The following is a 16,444-nucleotide window of genomic DNA, read 5'->3' as shown; positions in this document are numbered from 1 at the left end:
GGATTCCCAACCACTGTGCCACCAGGGAAGCCCTCCCCTTGTTCTTGTGGAAAAAGAAAGTCCTCTTCTAGAAAAGGTACTGGAGGTACTTCCTACGACAAAATGAGGCTTCTTCAATTGTCCAAGTTCACATGTACAAAGTATGAAATCTCAGAATTGAGATTCGGGTTCTGAATTGTCCTGGACAATGGATCTCACTAGAAATAGAATCATCACCAGGACCTGTTCAAAGAAGAACTTTCTCCTATAACACTATTCAATACTGGAACACCGGAAACTGTCTCCAAAATAATCAGATCTGTGCAAAAATAATTTGTTAAATAACATAGGGAAGATTATGAAAGACAGTTCCAGAATGCCCACATTCATGTGGTTTGTAAAGGTGCGTTTTTCATATAGATCTGTACAGTTCAAAAGCATGAGATTCTGCAGGGGTGGCTCCTTTATTCCAGGAGCGGGCAGAATTTATTTTCATCTCCCATGCATGGGCCACCAAAATAAAGGATGTTCCTCCTCTTCAGTCTTTTCCTCGGTAAAGGATCAGGTTGTCAGGTATGCTCAGGGCTCTCTGGGCTCTTCCTGTGAACAGCAGCCACCATAAGACCACTATGGAGCATTTTTCCCTTCTTCACATATGGGACATGAAGAATATTACAGAAAAATCCGAGTTTAGAAGTCACTGTCAAACACACGTAGAAAAATTATTGTCAGAATATTCTTAAGCTTTAAAAAGTTGGAAAAGCCTGTGATCTTTGAACTGTTTCCAGGAGTCAGCGACTCTAAAGGAAGATATTCACCATCAGTGACCCCACCCAGGGTTTCCTTTTGTGACCATCGTGCACCACGATCCTCGGGGTTGGCATTCTCTTCAGGTCACCAGGTTTCTGCAATCTCTGTGAGAACCTGCAGCAGCTCAGCAAACGTCGGGCGGCCTTTAGGTTTCTGGAAAAGGGAAGTAGAGGTGGTCAGCTCAGCTTAAGACCCACTCAGACACCAGCTCTGGAACTTGCTGGCAGGACCTGGATCCGGGCTGGCTCACCACAAATGGAAGAGAAAGATATCTTGGCTGATAGGCAGGACATGAATGGCAGTTGAGTGAGGCATGCGTGAGAAACTATAAGGGTAGAGAGCACTCCAAAAGTAAAATAGCTAGAGCTGCAAACACTAGCCACATGTGGCTATTTAAATTCAAATTACTTAAAAGAGGATACATTTTAAAATTCAGTTCTCAGTCACACTTAGCCACTTCTCAATTCTTCAATAGCCAGGTGTGGCTACCATATTGGATAGTGCAGACACAGCACATTTCCATCATCACAGAAAGTTCCATTGGACAGTACTGCCCTAGAGATCTATTTGGATGACTTGATACACAGAGTAAAGGAAGAGCTGGGAGAGAGGGGCCTCTAGAGCCCCAAGCCCCCAAGCTCAGCCCCAATTATTCACTACACCTGACCCCCTGTAGAAAGATGGATTTTAGTCAAAAAGCAAAAGGCATGTTTTCATGAGGGACTTTGCAGGTCTTGGAGCACAGACTGTGCTGTCTTAAGGCTCAGTCAACAAAATCTCCAGCCATGAAACCAAGGATTGGAGCCTTTTTCCTACTTCACAGTGGGATGCGGTTTGACTTTGGCTCCAAGAAGAATCTCCACGGCATCTTTGAAATCCATGGGAAATAGAACTATTCATGGTAGCCACATTCTCACAGAGGTCCCTGGCAGCAGGGTTAGCGGGGAGACACCACCCTTAGTGGCTTGTAAACAGAAGGCATCAATAAAAGGAGAGAGCAAGAAACAACCTAAATGTCCATCGACAGACGAATGGATAAAGAAGATGTGGTACATATATACAATGGAATACTACTCAGCCATAAAAAAGAATGAAATAATGTCATTTGCAGCAACATGGATGGACCTAGAGATTATCATACTAAGTGAAGTAAGTCAGAAAAAGAAAGACAAATACCATATGATATCACTTATATGTGGGATCTAAAATATGACACAGATGAGCTTATTTATGAAACAGAAACAGACTCACAGGCATAGAGAACAGACTTGTAGTTGCCAAGGGGGAAGGGGGTGGCGGAGGGATGGAGTGGGAGTTTGGCAGATGCAAACTATTATATATAGAATGGATAAACAACAAGGTCCTACTGTATAGCACAAGGAATGATATTCAATATCCTGTGATAAGCCATAATGGAAAAGAACATGAAAAAGAATGTATATATATGTATAATGGAATCACTTTGCTGTACAGCAGAAATTAACACAACGTAAATCAACTATACTTCAATAAAATAAATTTTTAAAAAATAAAATAAATAAAATTTAAAAATTAAAGGACAGCAGAAGGATATGTGAGCACACATGAGAGTCCTCCTTGAGACTTCAAGAATAAATAGTGGAGCTTTTTGCTGGTGCTGAGGTTGTGCAGGTAGTAAAGCCTATGAAACAAGTGTATCACTGCTAACATAATCACATTTGAATCTAGAGGTGCATAAGCGCCTCGTTTACTTCGTCCTCTCGTCAGCATCTTATATACTCCTTTCTCTGTCTCCTCTCCACAGATATGTAAAATCTCAATAAGTATTATATTGTATGTGCATGTACAAGTATATTGCTTAATATACAATATATATTCCTAAGCTATTTACATTGTTATTGCAAAGATGCTCTTAAGACATCTGTTTGCTACTAACAGCTTACTTAATATTTTTTATGTCTTTCAAGATTCCTTGCAGAACAGTTAATCATATGCAAAGTATTTTCATACACTGGGGATCTTTATAAAATTAATACTTCTCTGGAATGGAAACAACCATGTCACTCTTGAAATATTGAATTTTTTTAGTGTTTGTGAATTGGGAGTCAAGTGATTTCTTTTTCAGCCAGGAGGAAATCCTCATCCAGCTGTAGTTTTTTCTGGGCTGAATCAGTCAGCTGGAAAGAGAGAACTGTCAGAATCACAGAGGGGTCTGATGAAGGGGAGGGGTGTGCTGAGTGAGTGCCCAGAAAAGACAGAGATGGGATATAAACCCTCTGGCTTTATTTTCAAGCTTGGCATTTCAAGTAAAAGAGAAATTGGCCTCCCAGGAGATAATTTTCCCAGTAGAAGTTCCTGGCACGCTTTCTGCCTTCATTTCTATTCTCGTTTAATCTCTCTATCAGGAGTCTTGAGTGCCATAGGAGAGATGAAACCCATTACTTTTAGCCTTGGAAAAGCAAGACAAATTAGAGTGAAGTAAATACAAACACCATCCTTCTCTTTCAATGTGGAAATTGAACAAGCCTGATTCTACCCTTAGTTTCCACCCAGCAGTTCTTAAAAGGAGTAAAACGTCGCATCACTAAGGCTTTATAACATTGAGAGTTTCTGCAGGAACCAACTTCAGCAAGATAAGACTTAAAAAATGCACTGAGTTTCCTCAGATGAAAGGCCATTGTTAAAAACAAAATGGATTAATGATTTTGTAGTGGAAGTACTTCTTCTGGCTCTCAGGGGTCATTACCGAGAAATAGACACCTTTTCCTGCCATGACGAAGTCCTGGAGTAATGTGGGTGATAACCAGATCTACTCTCAGATGGTGGAACTGCCAACCTTTGCAGGAAAGCAAGGGACACTCACCTCATGCCAGCAGCTGTACATGACTTCATATATGGAAATCGGTGCCAGGTGAGGTCGGTACAGCCTGAAGCCTTTAGAAATTGCTTCCACAACTTGCAAATTTGACTTATTTTCAAAAGGCATTTTTCCTTCTGTAAAGACTTCCCACATCAAAACTCCTGCAAATAAAATGCATGAAAATAAGAGGTTAGAGAAATGGTTACTTGGAACTGAAACAGATGTTTCAAATTACAACCCATTATTTTCCTCCTGCAGTCATTGAGTTACAATCATCCAGAATGACAGCAGTTCTATCTAGGAAGCAGACCCTGTGCATCTTACTTTTTGAAGAGGCCTATGAACTGAATATATTCCAAGTGAAAACAATGCCTTTCCTTTTCCATTGGTCATGACTGCCTCCTTATTGGAAGAAGAATGCTGGCAGCATCTTCATTTCAAAGTACTGCTCATGTCTCCACACCCTGAAATCAGTGAAACTTTGCCATTCCATAGAAAATGACAGAATTGTGTGATCCCCTGCTGCCTGCTAAAGCCAAGAGTTTACCAGCCAGTAGATGGCATGCGTTCCCATCTTCCCACTGAAAGACTGCTGGGTAGAGTCCCAGAAAATCTGGCAGGGGCTCTGTTTATAAGCAGGTGTTCAAAAATCATTGATTGATTGATGAAACTCCTTCAAGGCTCCCAATTTGAGTTCATTTAATTATTCACTTATTCTACAAATATGTATTAGGTATTGATCAGAGGCCACGCCTATGCTAGAGCCAGAGGATTCTTAGACTGAAACCAGTCTATATGCTCAAGAAGCTCACTGTACAGTGATGAAGAAAGACAAGTGGTCAAGTAAAACTCAAGGAGTTCTAAATGTTCTGCAACCACCTGATGAGATCCTTGTGTTGCTATCCACTGGTCTCACAACTTAACTGCTCTCCAGTAGAGCTTATAATGTCACCTGCCAAGACTACCACATGTCAGTGGAGAGCTAATGAGATCAATACAAGCTTAACCTTATTGTGGGCAATAATATTCACACCCTTTGAGGGTGCAGATGTCTCTCCAAAGCCAAGAAGCCACCCAGAAAGGTACAGGTGAAAGAGAATAGATAGATTATTATACATTTGTTGCCATTTTTTGAAAGTCAACTCAAAGAACAAACTCCATGGGACAGAGGTCCACAGTATCTCTTTTTCAATGAAGAACATTACCCAATATAAACAGCAATTGCTAGATCCCAAGGAAGCCTATGTCTAATTTCACAAAATAGGAAGGTGATAATGTAAATGAGATGGCATCACTCAAAGTCAGACAATGAAGTTTATTAATTACACTCAAGATTCAATGATGCCATAAGATCAGTTTTCCTTGCAAGTCTCTGTGGTGTGGGAAAGTTGGCTGAGTTCGTTTTCTAGATCAGTAGACTCTGTTACGGTTTTACAGCAAGTGCTCAGTGGGAAAGGAAAAGATCCAAAAGGCAAACAATGTAAGAAGGTGTATGACACCAGTTGCCAAAGACAGCCTGATGTATTTAGAACACCTAAGACAGAAACACAGTTATAAGAAGACCTTTAGCTACATCATATTAAGAAGTCAAAGTTAAAAGAGCAATCTCTATTTTATGAGAACCTACTGTATAGCACAGGGAACTCTACCCAGTGCTCTCTGGTGACCTAAATGAGAAGGAAATCCAAAAAAGAGGGGATATATGTATACATATAGCTGATTCACTTTGCTGTACAGTATAAACTAACACAATATGGTAAAGCAAATATACTCCAATAAAAAATAAATAAATAATTTTTTTTTTTTTAAAGAGCCATCTCGGGCTTCCCTGGTGGCGCAGTGGTTGAGAATCTGCCTGCCAATGCAGGGGACACGGGTTCGAGCCCTGGTCTGGGAAGATCCCACATGCCGCGGAGCAACTGGGCCCGTGAGCCACAACTACTGAGCCTGCGCGTCTGGAGCCTGTGCTCCGCAACAAGAGAGGCCGCGATAGTGAGAGGCCCGCGCACCGCGATGAAGAATGGCCCCCACTTGCCGCAACTAGAGAAAGCCCTCGCACAGAAACGAAGACCCAACACAGCCATAAAAATAAATAAATAAATAAACCCAAAGTTTAAAAAAAAAAAAAGAGCAATCTCTATTTTATTAAATCAAGCTCCAACAAATGAACATCAAATTCACTCACCAAATGACCAGACATCAGATTTGCTGCTATACTTATTGAAATGGAAAACTTCAGGAGGGGACCACTTGACTGGGAACTTGGCTCCAGAAGAACTGATATATTCATCATCCAAAACGTACCTAGGGCCATGAGATTTCAGAGCACATTGTGTTAATTACCTCTAAGTTCAGTTTACTTCAAATCCTTTTAGTTAACTCTGATTTCTAAAATACAAAGTATTTTACCACAGAAAGGTTCAGTATACCTTCTCTTCTTGCTATCAAAGTGAGAAAGTAGCCCTTATAGAGTTTCCTCCTTAAACCAAGCCTCAATTGCGTTTATTGTATTTGGATCTCAGAAAACCATAGCAATTCTTCAGTCTAAAACATGCCCCACTGATTAGTTATGATAAATTCTTAATTCTGCAAAGAAGCATGCTGAATGCACTAACAACCAAGGTTATTTTTTTAAAAAGATAAATATATGTGAAAGAATAAATTTGAAGTTTGATGCCTTATTTTCTTTCTATATACATATAATTTTTGCAGGACAGAGAAGGGGAAAAATAAAAGTATTTGAACGTAATACATTTAGCGTATAAAATCTCTAATGCCTTTATTCAAATGGAAATAAATCAGGAACAACTATCATCTCCTTTAAAAAAAATAACAACACAACAAAATTAAACCCTCTCTCTTTTTTGAAAATCATACACAGTAACATCCAAGTGTGGGAATCTGGAGAAAAGAGAGGATAGCTAACGTGTGCTATGTAGCTCCTTGAGTATGCAATATAGTATTTTTGAAATACTATATATATATATATAGTATGCTATATATACTATATATATTCAATATAAAATTAATATATTTATTAATGCTTCCCCACACACCCACTTGTTTCCCACATACCTTACCTCACCGCACCTTTAGTCCTTTATTGAGCCAGAGGTCATTCTACTAGAGGAAAGAATGAATAACAGAAAACAAAAGGAAAAGAGCCATTTTTTTTATAGCTTTTGAGTTTCAAAAGTCTAGACTTTCCAGAGAAGGAGAAGGACTGAGTTATGAACAAAATATCTGGGAGAATGGCTCATGAATACAAATGATATCTCACTACCACCACCATCCATTCTGCTACAAAAATATCCCTTGTGCTGGGGGTGTGGGAGAGATTCGAAAGAAAGGGAAGGAGTATTAGACACCATGGGGAGGCTGAGGTAGGGTCCTGTACCCTGCACCCTATGAGGGCTGCCCTGGTCACACTGCAGCGAAAGAAGACCCCACTGCCCTACAGTCGGTTGGTGGGATTCAAGAGCAAAACAGAACCTGTGTCCTCTTTCCCAGGCCAAGCCCTGGGAAACACAGAAAGATTCCAGAGGACAAATGGCTATGGGTGTGCCAAGGCAGATGGGGCCTTAGCCACGTGGAGAGCTCTAGTCATGGCGAATATCAGACATGAAGGAATCTTACAGGCAGAAATTCAAGATGAGTCAGCGGCCACCTGTGTGGATGGCCAGCCAAAGACAAAAGAGGAGGATGGTGGCTGTAAGGAAGCCAGTGTCAATGTGTGAAGGAATCTTACAGACAGAAATTCAAGATGAGTCAGCGGCCACCTGTGTGGATGGCCAGCCAAAGACAAAAGAGGAGGATGGCGGCTGTAAGGAAGCCAGTGTCAATGGATAACAACAGGGACCAGACAGGCCATCTCCAGTATGTGGCCCCATGAGACACACAGAATTTGGATTGTGACCCTGAAGAGCATCAGGGAGAAACCGTGAAATCACTGGGATGAAATTTCTAGCAACCTGAAGGAAAGGAGATGCAAAATGTAAACCACACTGAGTTGCTGAAAATAAGGTCAGATGATCCACACTCTTGTGCTGTAGGCTTAGAGTCAGCTACTCCACTTGATAAGAGAAATGCATGATGACGACAGAAAAATCAGAGCTGAGAAAACAAATTTATTCTTTCTCTATTTCAGAAATATACATATACAAGGAAAGCTTTTTTCTTAACCTTATATATATGATAAGTAGACTGAGAAATTCTTTTGAATTTTAAGATATGACATAGCTTTATTAATAACCACCTGAAAGAAGATCAGAAGAATAGCCCACAGCCTCCGTTTCCCTCACAGCGAACACTGGTGCATGTCCTAAAGTTCAAAGTGGGTCAGCAGGCCATACAACCACATCAACACTGGCCCAGAGAAAGAAAAGTAAAGCCAAGAACATCTTCAATTTGTCTGTAGACTAATGTAAGATTCCCTCCCGTGAGTAAACAAACCAAAAAGAATATCATGTACCTTGTCATTCCAAAGTCCGAAATTTTTACTATACTTGTAGAACTGACCAAACAATTCCTCGCGGCCTATAGGGAGAAGGAAAGAACCCACGTGTGAATACAAAGTTTCTCTTTCCAGAGTTTCTACTCTCCTTTTCCTTAGTTTCTTTGGGCCCCAGCACTACCTCTCTGTGTGAACAGCCATGTTATTTCATGGTGATACCTATCGATGCTATATATGATTTAATGTATTTGCCCTCATGTGATGGATTTTAATGACTTTTCGAAGAAATGACAAAAAAATGAAAAGAAATTTTAACACTTTTCCTTTTTAAAATGTGTAATCTTTCTCAAGAAGTATCCTTGATAAGTATCAGGATTAACTCAATCTAAGAGATAATAAACTATGTATCTTGGTATAAAAAATAGTTTGTATTTAAAATTTTATCTTCATAAATAAAAAGAGGAAAGTCCAATATGCATGAAAAATAACAGATCGTCATTGTATATCTTTGGGATAGTCATTATATATAATTGCTAATAAAAACAAAGAAACTGTATTTTAAAACTTACATTTCATTGAACATAACTCTTTACAATATTTTCATATTTATTAAATTACCACAGTGAATTAAATACAGTACTATATAATTCAGAAACAATCTATTTGATGCCAAAACAATCCATTTTCAGTCAGCTTAGTCAGGAAAATCATTGACTTGGTTATTTAGCCTCATGTAGGCCAATGGTTTGATAGAATTTTTCTCTTTTGAGCTAATTTGTGGTTCAGTTAGTTCAAAAACAAAAGCAAAAAACTTGAAATGGAGAGCCAGAAGGAGCCAGTTTGGAAGATGTTGACAAGTGCCAGCAAATGATCTCAAAGCTAAACCACAAGGCAAACCCTCGACTGAGAAAAGATTCATAGTTGGCTAATATATTTTAAGTGGCATGTAGGTGGAGAAAACAGAACTCAAAGGAAAGCAATCAAGGAAGGAACCAAGACTAGGAGGGTCTGCAGGAAGCCACCTGGAGCAAATAGAATAACCAGAACTGTCACCTAACTGAATTTTGAATTCTAATCCTTATCAGGAAGGACAAACTGCAGAGACCAGGAAAGTGAGTTAGGTGGAATTGATACCAGAGCCATACATTCAAAAATGTGCTCAATGGCTACTATGGGCTGGACCCTGGGGAATGTGCCATGAGGCACGCAAAACAATGGTCGAGCATTGCTGAGCTTTTCTATGTGCCAGACACTGTGTTTTAAGTGCTTACACATATTAATTCATGTAATCCTCCCAACAAGTCCATATGTGGGAGGTGCTATAATTAATACCACTTTACTAGTTAACTACCTTACTCAAGCTCACATGGCTAGTAAGAAACAAAAGCGAGATTTCAACTAGCTCTTGAGCAGGGTTCTCGATCTTGACTGCACAGTGGACTCACCAGGGAAATTTTCCAAAAATGCTGAAGACTAGATTCTACCCGCAGAGATTCTGATTTCATTGGTCAGCGGTATGGGCTGGGTACTGTGATGTTTTTAAACCTCCCAGGTGATTCTAATGTACAGCTAAGTTTGACAGCCATTGATTGGCAACTTGTATTCTCATGATGCTGAACTGCAGCTCAGAAGTCTACGCCTTGATGTCAAGGGGTTTAGAGTCTAATATTTGTGTAAACAACTATTATAGGAAGTAGTAAATAATAAATGCTCTGACAGTTCTAAGTCATGTGTAGGGCAAGCAATGGTGTGCTAGGGCCAATGAAATTATGCCTCCTTTCTCTCCCCAAAATATTCCAGCCTGAACGATAAATAATATGGTCACCCTGGTGATGGCTGATGGAAGTTCAGGATTACCTCTAGATGACAGTATCAGGGATTTCTCAGAAATTCTCAAATTCTCATTGGATTTAATTTGGGAACTTAGAAATGAGAAATGGAAGGACATAGAAGGAATAGTATGAATATCATGAATAAATATGGAGCAGATAGAAAATGTTTTTCAAGGGGAGGTAGCAAGGCAGGGAAGCAGAGCTATTTGCTTTGGGGGCAAGTCAAGCTTCAATCTTCTTTATTTGTTTGGAGAGCTGTTCTGAGCATTATGCAACAGAATGGTTTAGCATTTTGACTCCTTCTCAAAAATGCCAGTAGTGCTGCTGTGATACTGCAAGAACCTAACCACCTCCACCTGAGGCAGTTTCACCCCTGGGTGAGACCCACTGGGGTTCTTCAGCATTGTACCCAGCACCTGGCAGAGTGCGTGGCATATATAGGCACTCAATACATATTTGATTATTCGTTGAAAGAAAGAAAGATAGAAGGAAGAGAAGGAAGAAGAGAGGGGGAAGAGGAAAGAAAAGTAAATTAGTTTTAGTTAGTTGATTAGTGTGGTGATTAATTACTTCAAGGCGTATTTAGAGTAACACCTTACTTGGCTCCAGCATCAATGAGCAATTAAAAATAAAGCTACATTTCCCAACAGGTTACACAAATAGGAAAATGTTTAAAAATTAAGTCAAAGAATGCATTATTCAAAGTATTGAAAGTCCTAACTTATCATGTCCTTCTGAATACAAGTGTAATATATACATAATCAGCAAATTTGCACCGTACTTACTAAATCCCTGTGGATAAAGCAGTTCCTCTCCAGATACTCCATTCCTTCACAGATATCTTGACATGCACTCAGTAGCATCTCCTTCCTAAGTTTTCCTTTCCTCTCTCTGAGATAGTTAAGCAGGCAGCCATTTTCCATAAACTCCGTCACAATATAAAGGGGCTTCTGCTGTATACACACTCCATAAAGCTGAACGAGCCTTGAATGAGATAACTTCCTGTTGAAGAAAAACACAGACCCGAACCGTTTTTGCATTCTGAAGTGTTTGAAATCAACTGGTGATATTTACCAGCTCCATATAATGTTCATCATCAAGCTATGATTAAAATTAACCCAACCACAGAGATAGTAGAACAGTTTCCTTTCTACTTTATGCGCTGAGAAAGGGGGGTTGAGAGTTTACGCAGTACTTCCTAAGTCACTGTACATACAGAATAGTACACGCTCCATGTTCTGCTGTTCTCTTTTCCATTTTGTAAGCCTTTTGCTTCCTCAATACTGCTGCTCCTTGCCCAGTTCCTGTTCCTTCAGTTTCAACCTCCCCAACTGCAGCTGCTTAGACAAAAAATTCTGGACAGACAGGAGGGAGGAAAGAGTGATTGATGCACATTAAAAAGAATATTAAATTCTAAAGAATAAAGGCATTTAAAGGAAATTTTTAGATTAAGTTGAAGACTGAAAAACATTTACCAACGTGAAACCCTTCTCTGTATTTAGTAATCACACACACAGACACACACACACAAACAAGTCCTCAAATACTGCCTGTTAAAGTACACACACTAAAATAATTTTTTTTTAAAATTTATTTTTGGCTGTGTTGGGTCTTCGTTGCTGCGCGCGGGCTTTCTCTAGTTGTGGCAAGCAGGGGCTACTCTCCATTGCGGTGCGTGGGCTTCTCATTGCGGTGGCTTCTCTTGTTGCAGAGCACGGGCTCTAGGTGCCCTGGCTTCAGTAGTTGTGGCTCGCGGGCTTCCGTAGTTGTGGCTCGTGGGCTCTAGAGTGCAGGCTCAGTTGTTGTGGCACACGGGCTCTAGAGCACAGGCTCAGTAGTTGTGGCACATGGGCTTAGATGCTCCGCGGCATGTGGGATCTTCCCGGCCAGGGCTCGAACCCGTGCCCCCTGCATTGGCAGGTGGATTCTTAACCACTGCGCCAGCAGGGAAGCCCCCTAAAATAATCTTTTTAGTCATTTATACTTCAAAAGTTTATTGTTTCTTCTCGACTATAGTATTCAGTTTTTAGGGAAATTAGAATTACTTATATATTTTTACTATTATAAATGTAATTAGTTCACGTATTTTTCTATATGCACTGCTACTAATAAGCTACATCCAGAGACACAAACCCATAGTTGATCAACTAAAATAAAGGATCCTTTAAAAGCAATGCAGTGTTATAATAATTTAAAGAAAATGTCATGCTCCTAAACAAAAGAGCTGAATTCAAGCTGTTTTATCTCCTATTGATGCATGACCAGGAGCAACTTATTTAAAATTTCTAAGCCTCTGTTTTTTCACATGTAAAATAAGGATAATAAAACCTGTCCTTCTTTCTTCTAGTGAATATTAAATGAGATAATGTATGTGAACGTATTATAAAAAGTATAAACCATGGTAAAAATATAAAGAAAAAAATTTTAATTTTAGTAGAAATTTATGGGCTGAATAAAAGACTGGTTTTCTTTCATTTTCCTAAATAATCTTTTAGCAGGTACTCTGGAAACACCATGAGTACAGGCCCCCAATTTAGGCTATATTCCAAAATATAGTAATTAAGAACACAGTAGAGATTTGAAGTTACTCTGCTAGTGCACTGGAAAACGTACACGGAATGACAACAATTTTGGTTAACAATTATGCCTCCTATTATAAGATCTGGCATATAGTAGTTGACCAATAAATATCTGTTGATTATTATGTTAGCTAAGACTATGGACTTGGTACCCATACAGTTCACAGTTTTGATTACAATTAGACACTACCAATGTTTTGTTGAGGAACTGTGGTCAAATTACATAAGTTTTCAAAATTCCCTTTTTATCATGTATAAAATTGGGGTCTTTTTAAAAAATTTATTTATTTTTTTATACAGCAGGTCCTTATTAGTCATCCATTTTATACACATCAGTGTACATGTGTCAATCCCAATCTCCCAATTCATCACACACACACACACACACACCCGGATGCTTTCCCCCCTTGGTGTACATACATTTGTTCTCTACGTCTGTGTCTCAACTTCTGCCCTGCAAACCAGATCATCTGTACCATTTTTCTAGGTTCCACATATATGCGTTAATATACAATATTTGTTTTTCTCTTTCTCACTTACTTCACTCTCTATGACAGTCTCTAGATTCATCCACGTCTCTACAAATGACTCAATTTCATTCCTTTTTATGGCTGAGTAATATTCCATTGTATATATGTACCACAACTTCTTTATCCATTTGTCTGTCGAAGGGCATTTAGGTTGCTTCCATGACCTGGCTATTGTAAATAGTGCTGCAATGAACATTGGGGTGCATGTGTCTTTTTGAATTACGGTTTTCTCAGGGTATATGCCCAGTAGTGGGATTGCTGGGTCATATGGTAATTCTATTTTTAGTTTTTAAGGAACCTCCATACTGTTCTCCATAGTGCCTGTATCAATTTATATGCCCACAAACAGTGCAAGAGGGTTCCCTTGTCTCCACACCCTCTCCAGCATTTGTTGTTTGTAGATTTTCTGATGATGCCCATTCTAACTGGTGTGAGGTGATAGCTCATTGTAGTTTTGATTTGCATTTCTCTAATAATTAGTGATGTTCAGCAGCTTTTCATGTGCTTCTTGGCCATCTGTATGTCTTCTTTGGAGAAATGTCTATTTAGGTCTTCTGCCCATTTTTGGATTGGGTTGTTTTTTTAATATTGAGCTGCATGAGCTGTTTATATATTTTGGAGATTAATCCTTTGTCCATTGATTCATTTGCAATTATTTTCTCCCATTCTAAGGGTTGTCTTTTCATCTTGTTTGTAGTTTCCTTTGCTGTGCAAAAGCTTTTAAGTTTCATTAGGTCCCATTTGTTTATTTTTGTTTTTATTTCCATTACTCTAGGAGGTGGATCAAAAAAGATCTTGCTGTGATTTATGTCAAAGACTGTTCTTCCTATGTTTTCCTCTAAGAGTTTTATAGTGTCCGGTCTTACATTTAGGTCTCTATCCATTTTGAGTTTATTTTTGTGTATGGTGTTAGGGAGTGTTCTAATTTCATTCTTTTACATGTAGCTGTCCAGTTTTCCCAGCACCACTTATTGAAAGGACTGTCTTTTCTCCATTGTATATCCTTGCCTCCTTTGTCATAGATTAGTTGACCATAGGTGCGTGCGTTTATCTCTGGGCTTTCTATCTTGTTCCATTGATCTATATTTCTGTTTTTGTGCCAGTACCATATTGTCTTGATTACTGTAGCTTTGTAGTATAGTCTGAAGTCAGGGAGCCTGATTCCTCCAGCTCCGTTTTTTTCCCTCAAGACTGCTTTGGCTATTTGGGGTCTTTTGTGTCTCCATACAAATTTTAAGATGATTTGCTCTAGCTCCGTAAAAAATGCCATTGGTAATTTGATAGGGATTGCATTGAATATGTAGATTGCTTTGGGTAGTATAGTTATTTTCACAATGCTGATTCTTCCAATCCAAGAACATGGTATATCTCTCCATCTGTTGGTATCATCTTTAATTTCTTTCATCAGTGTCTTATAGTTTTCTGCATACAGGTCTTTTGTCTCCCTAGGTAGGTTTATTCCTAGGTATTTTCTTCTTTTTGTTGCAGTGGTAAATGGGAGTGTTTCCTTAATTTCTCTTTCAGATTTTTCATCATTAGTGTATAGGAATGCAAGAGATTTCTGTGCATTAATTTTGTATCCTGCAACTTTACCAAATTCATTGATTAGCTCTAGTAGTTTTCTGGCGGCATCTTTAGGATTCTCTATGTATAGTATCATGTTATGTGCAAACAGTGACAGTTTTACTTCTTCTTTTCCAATTTGTATTCCTTTTATTTCTTTTTCTTCTCTGATTGCCGTGGCTAGGACTTCCAAAACTATGTTGAATAATAGTGGCGAGAGTGGGCAGCCTTGTCTTGTTCCTGATCTTAGAGGAAATGCTTTCAGCTTTTCACCACTGAGAATGATGTTTGCTGTGGGTTTGTCAGATATGGCCTTTATTATGTTGAGGTAGGTTCCCTCTATGCCCACTTTCTGGAGAGTTTTTATCATAAATGGGTGTTGAATTTTGTCAAAAGCTTTTTCTGCCTCTATTGAGATGATCATATGGTTTTTATTCTTCAATTTGTTAATATGGTGTATCACATGGATTGATTTGCATATATTGAAGAATCCTTGCATCACTGGGATAAATCCCACTTGATCATGGTGTATGATCCTTTTAATGTGCTGTTGGATTCTTCTTGCTAGTATTTTGTTGAGGATTTTCGCATCTATATTCATCAGTGATATTGGCCTGTAATTTTCTTTTTTTGTAGTATCTTTGTCTGGTTTTGGTATCAGGGTGATGGTGGTCTCATACAATGAGTTTTGGAGTATTCCTTCCCGTGCAATTTTTTGGAAGAGTTTGAGAAGGATGGGTGTTAGCTCTTCTCTAAATATTTGATAGAATTCACCTGTGAAGCCATCTGGTCCTGGACTTTTGTTTGTTGGAAGATTTTCAATCACAGTTTCAATTTCATTACTTGTGATTGGTCTGTTCATATTTTCTATTTCTTCCTGGTTCAGTCTTGGAAGGTTATACCTTTCTAAGAATTTGTCCATTTCTTCCAGTTTGTCCATTTTATAGAGTTGCTTGTAGTAGTCTCTTAGGATGCTTTATATTTCTGCAGTGTCTGTTGTAACTTCTCCTTTTTCATTTCTAATTTTATTGATTTGAGTCCTCTCCCTCTTTTTCTTGATGAGTCTGGCTAATGGTTTATCAATTTTGTTTATCTTCTCAAAGAACCAGCTTTTAGTTTTACTGATCTTTGCTATTGTTTTCTTTGTTTCTATTTCATTTATTTCTGCTCTGATCTTTATGATTTCTTTCCTTCTGCTAACTTTGGGTTTTGTTTGTTCTTCTTTCTGTAGTTCCTTTAGGTGTAAGGTTAGATTGTTTATTTGAGATTTTTCTTGTTTCTTGAGGTAGGCTTGTATATCTATAAACTTCCCTCTTAGAACTGCTTTCGCTGCATCCCATAGGTTTTGGATCATCATGTTTTCATTGTAATTTGTCTCTAGGTATTTTCTTACTTCCTCTTTGATTTCTTCAGTGATCTCTTGGTTATTTAGTAACATATTGTTTAGCGTCCACGTGTTTGTGTTTTTTACGATTTTTTCCCTGTAATTGATTTCTAATCTCATAGCATTGTGGTCAGAAGAGATGCTTGATATGATTTCAATTTTCTTAAATTTACTGAGGCTTGACGTGTGACCCAAGATGTGATCTATCCTGGAGAATGTTCTGTGTGCACTTGAGAAGAAAGTGTAATCTGCTGTTTTTGGATGGAATGTCCTATAAATATCAATTAAATCTATCTGGTCTATTGTGTCATTAAAAGCTTGTGTTTCCTTATTAATTTTCTGTTTGGATGATCTGTCTATTGGTGAAAGTGAGGTGTTAAAGTCCCCCACTATTATTGTGTTACTGTTGATTTCCTCTTTTATAGCTGTTAGCAGTTGCCATATGTATTGAGGTGCTCCTATGTTGGGTGCATAT

General features: G+C 38.7%; 1 protein-coding gene across 1 annotated transcript in view; it reads right to left on the bottom strand.

The window, feature by feature from the left end:
- Positions 1-297: 297 nt before the first annotated feature.
- The window catches only part of TXK (TXK tyrosine kinase), a 47,525-nt gene continuing 31,378 nt past the window's right edge, over positions 298-16,444 (bottom strand). The window contains exons 10-14 of the mRNA XM_036853258.1: positions 10,699-10,915; positions 8,100-8,164; positions 5,814-5,932; positions 3,632-3,789; positions 298-942 (exon numbers count right to left, since the gene is read on the bottom strand). Coding sequence (XP_036709153.1) covers positions 874-942; positions 3,632-3,789; positions 5,814-5,932; positions 8,100-8,164; positions 10,699-10,915 — 628 coding nt within the window. The 3' untranslated portion in view covers positions 298-873. The remainder of the gene's footprint in view (positions 943-3,631; positions 3,790-5,813; positions 5,933-8,099; positions 8,165-10,698; positions 10,916-16,444) is intronic.

Source organism: Balaenoptera musculus, chromosome 5 (assembly GCF_009873245.2).
Source record: "Balaenoptera musculus isolate JJ_BM4_2016_0621 chromosome 5, mBalMus1.pri.v3, whole genome shotgun sequence".
Lineage (NCBI taxonomy): Eukaryota > Metazoa > Chordata > Mammalia > Artiodactyla > Balaenopteridae > Balaenoptera > Balaenoptera musculus.
The sequence above is the reverse complement of the archived record's forward strand: the minus strand, read 5'-3'. Positions and strand labels throughout refer to the sequence as shown.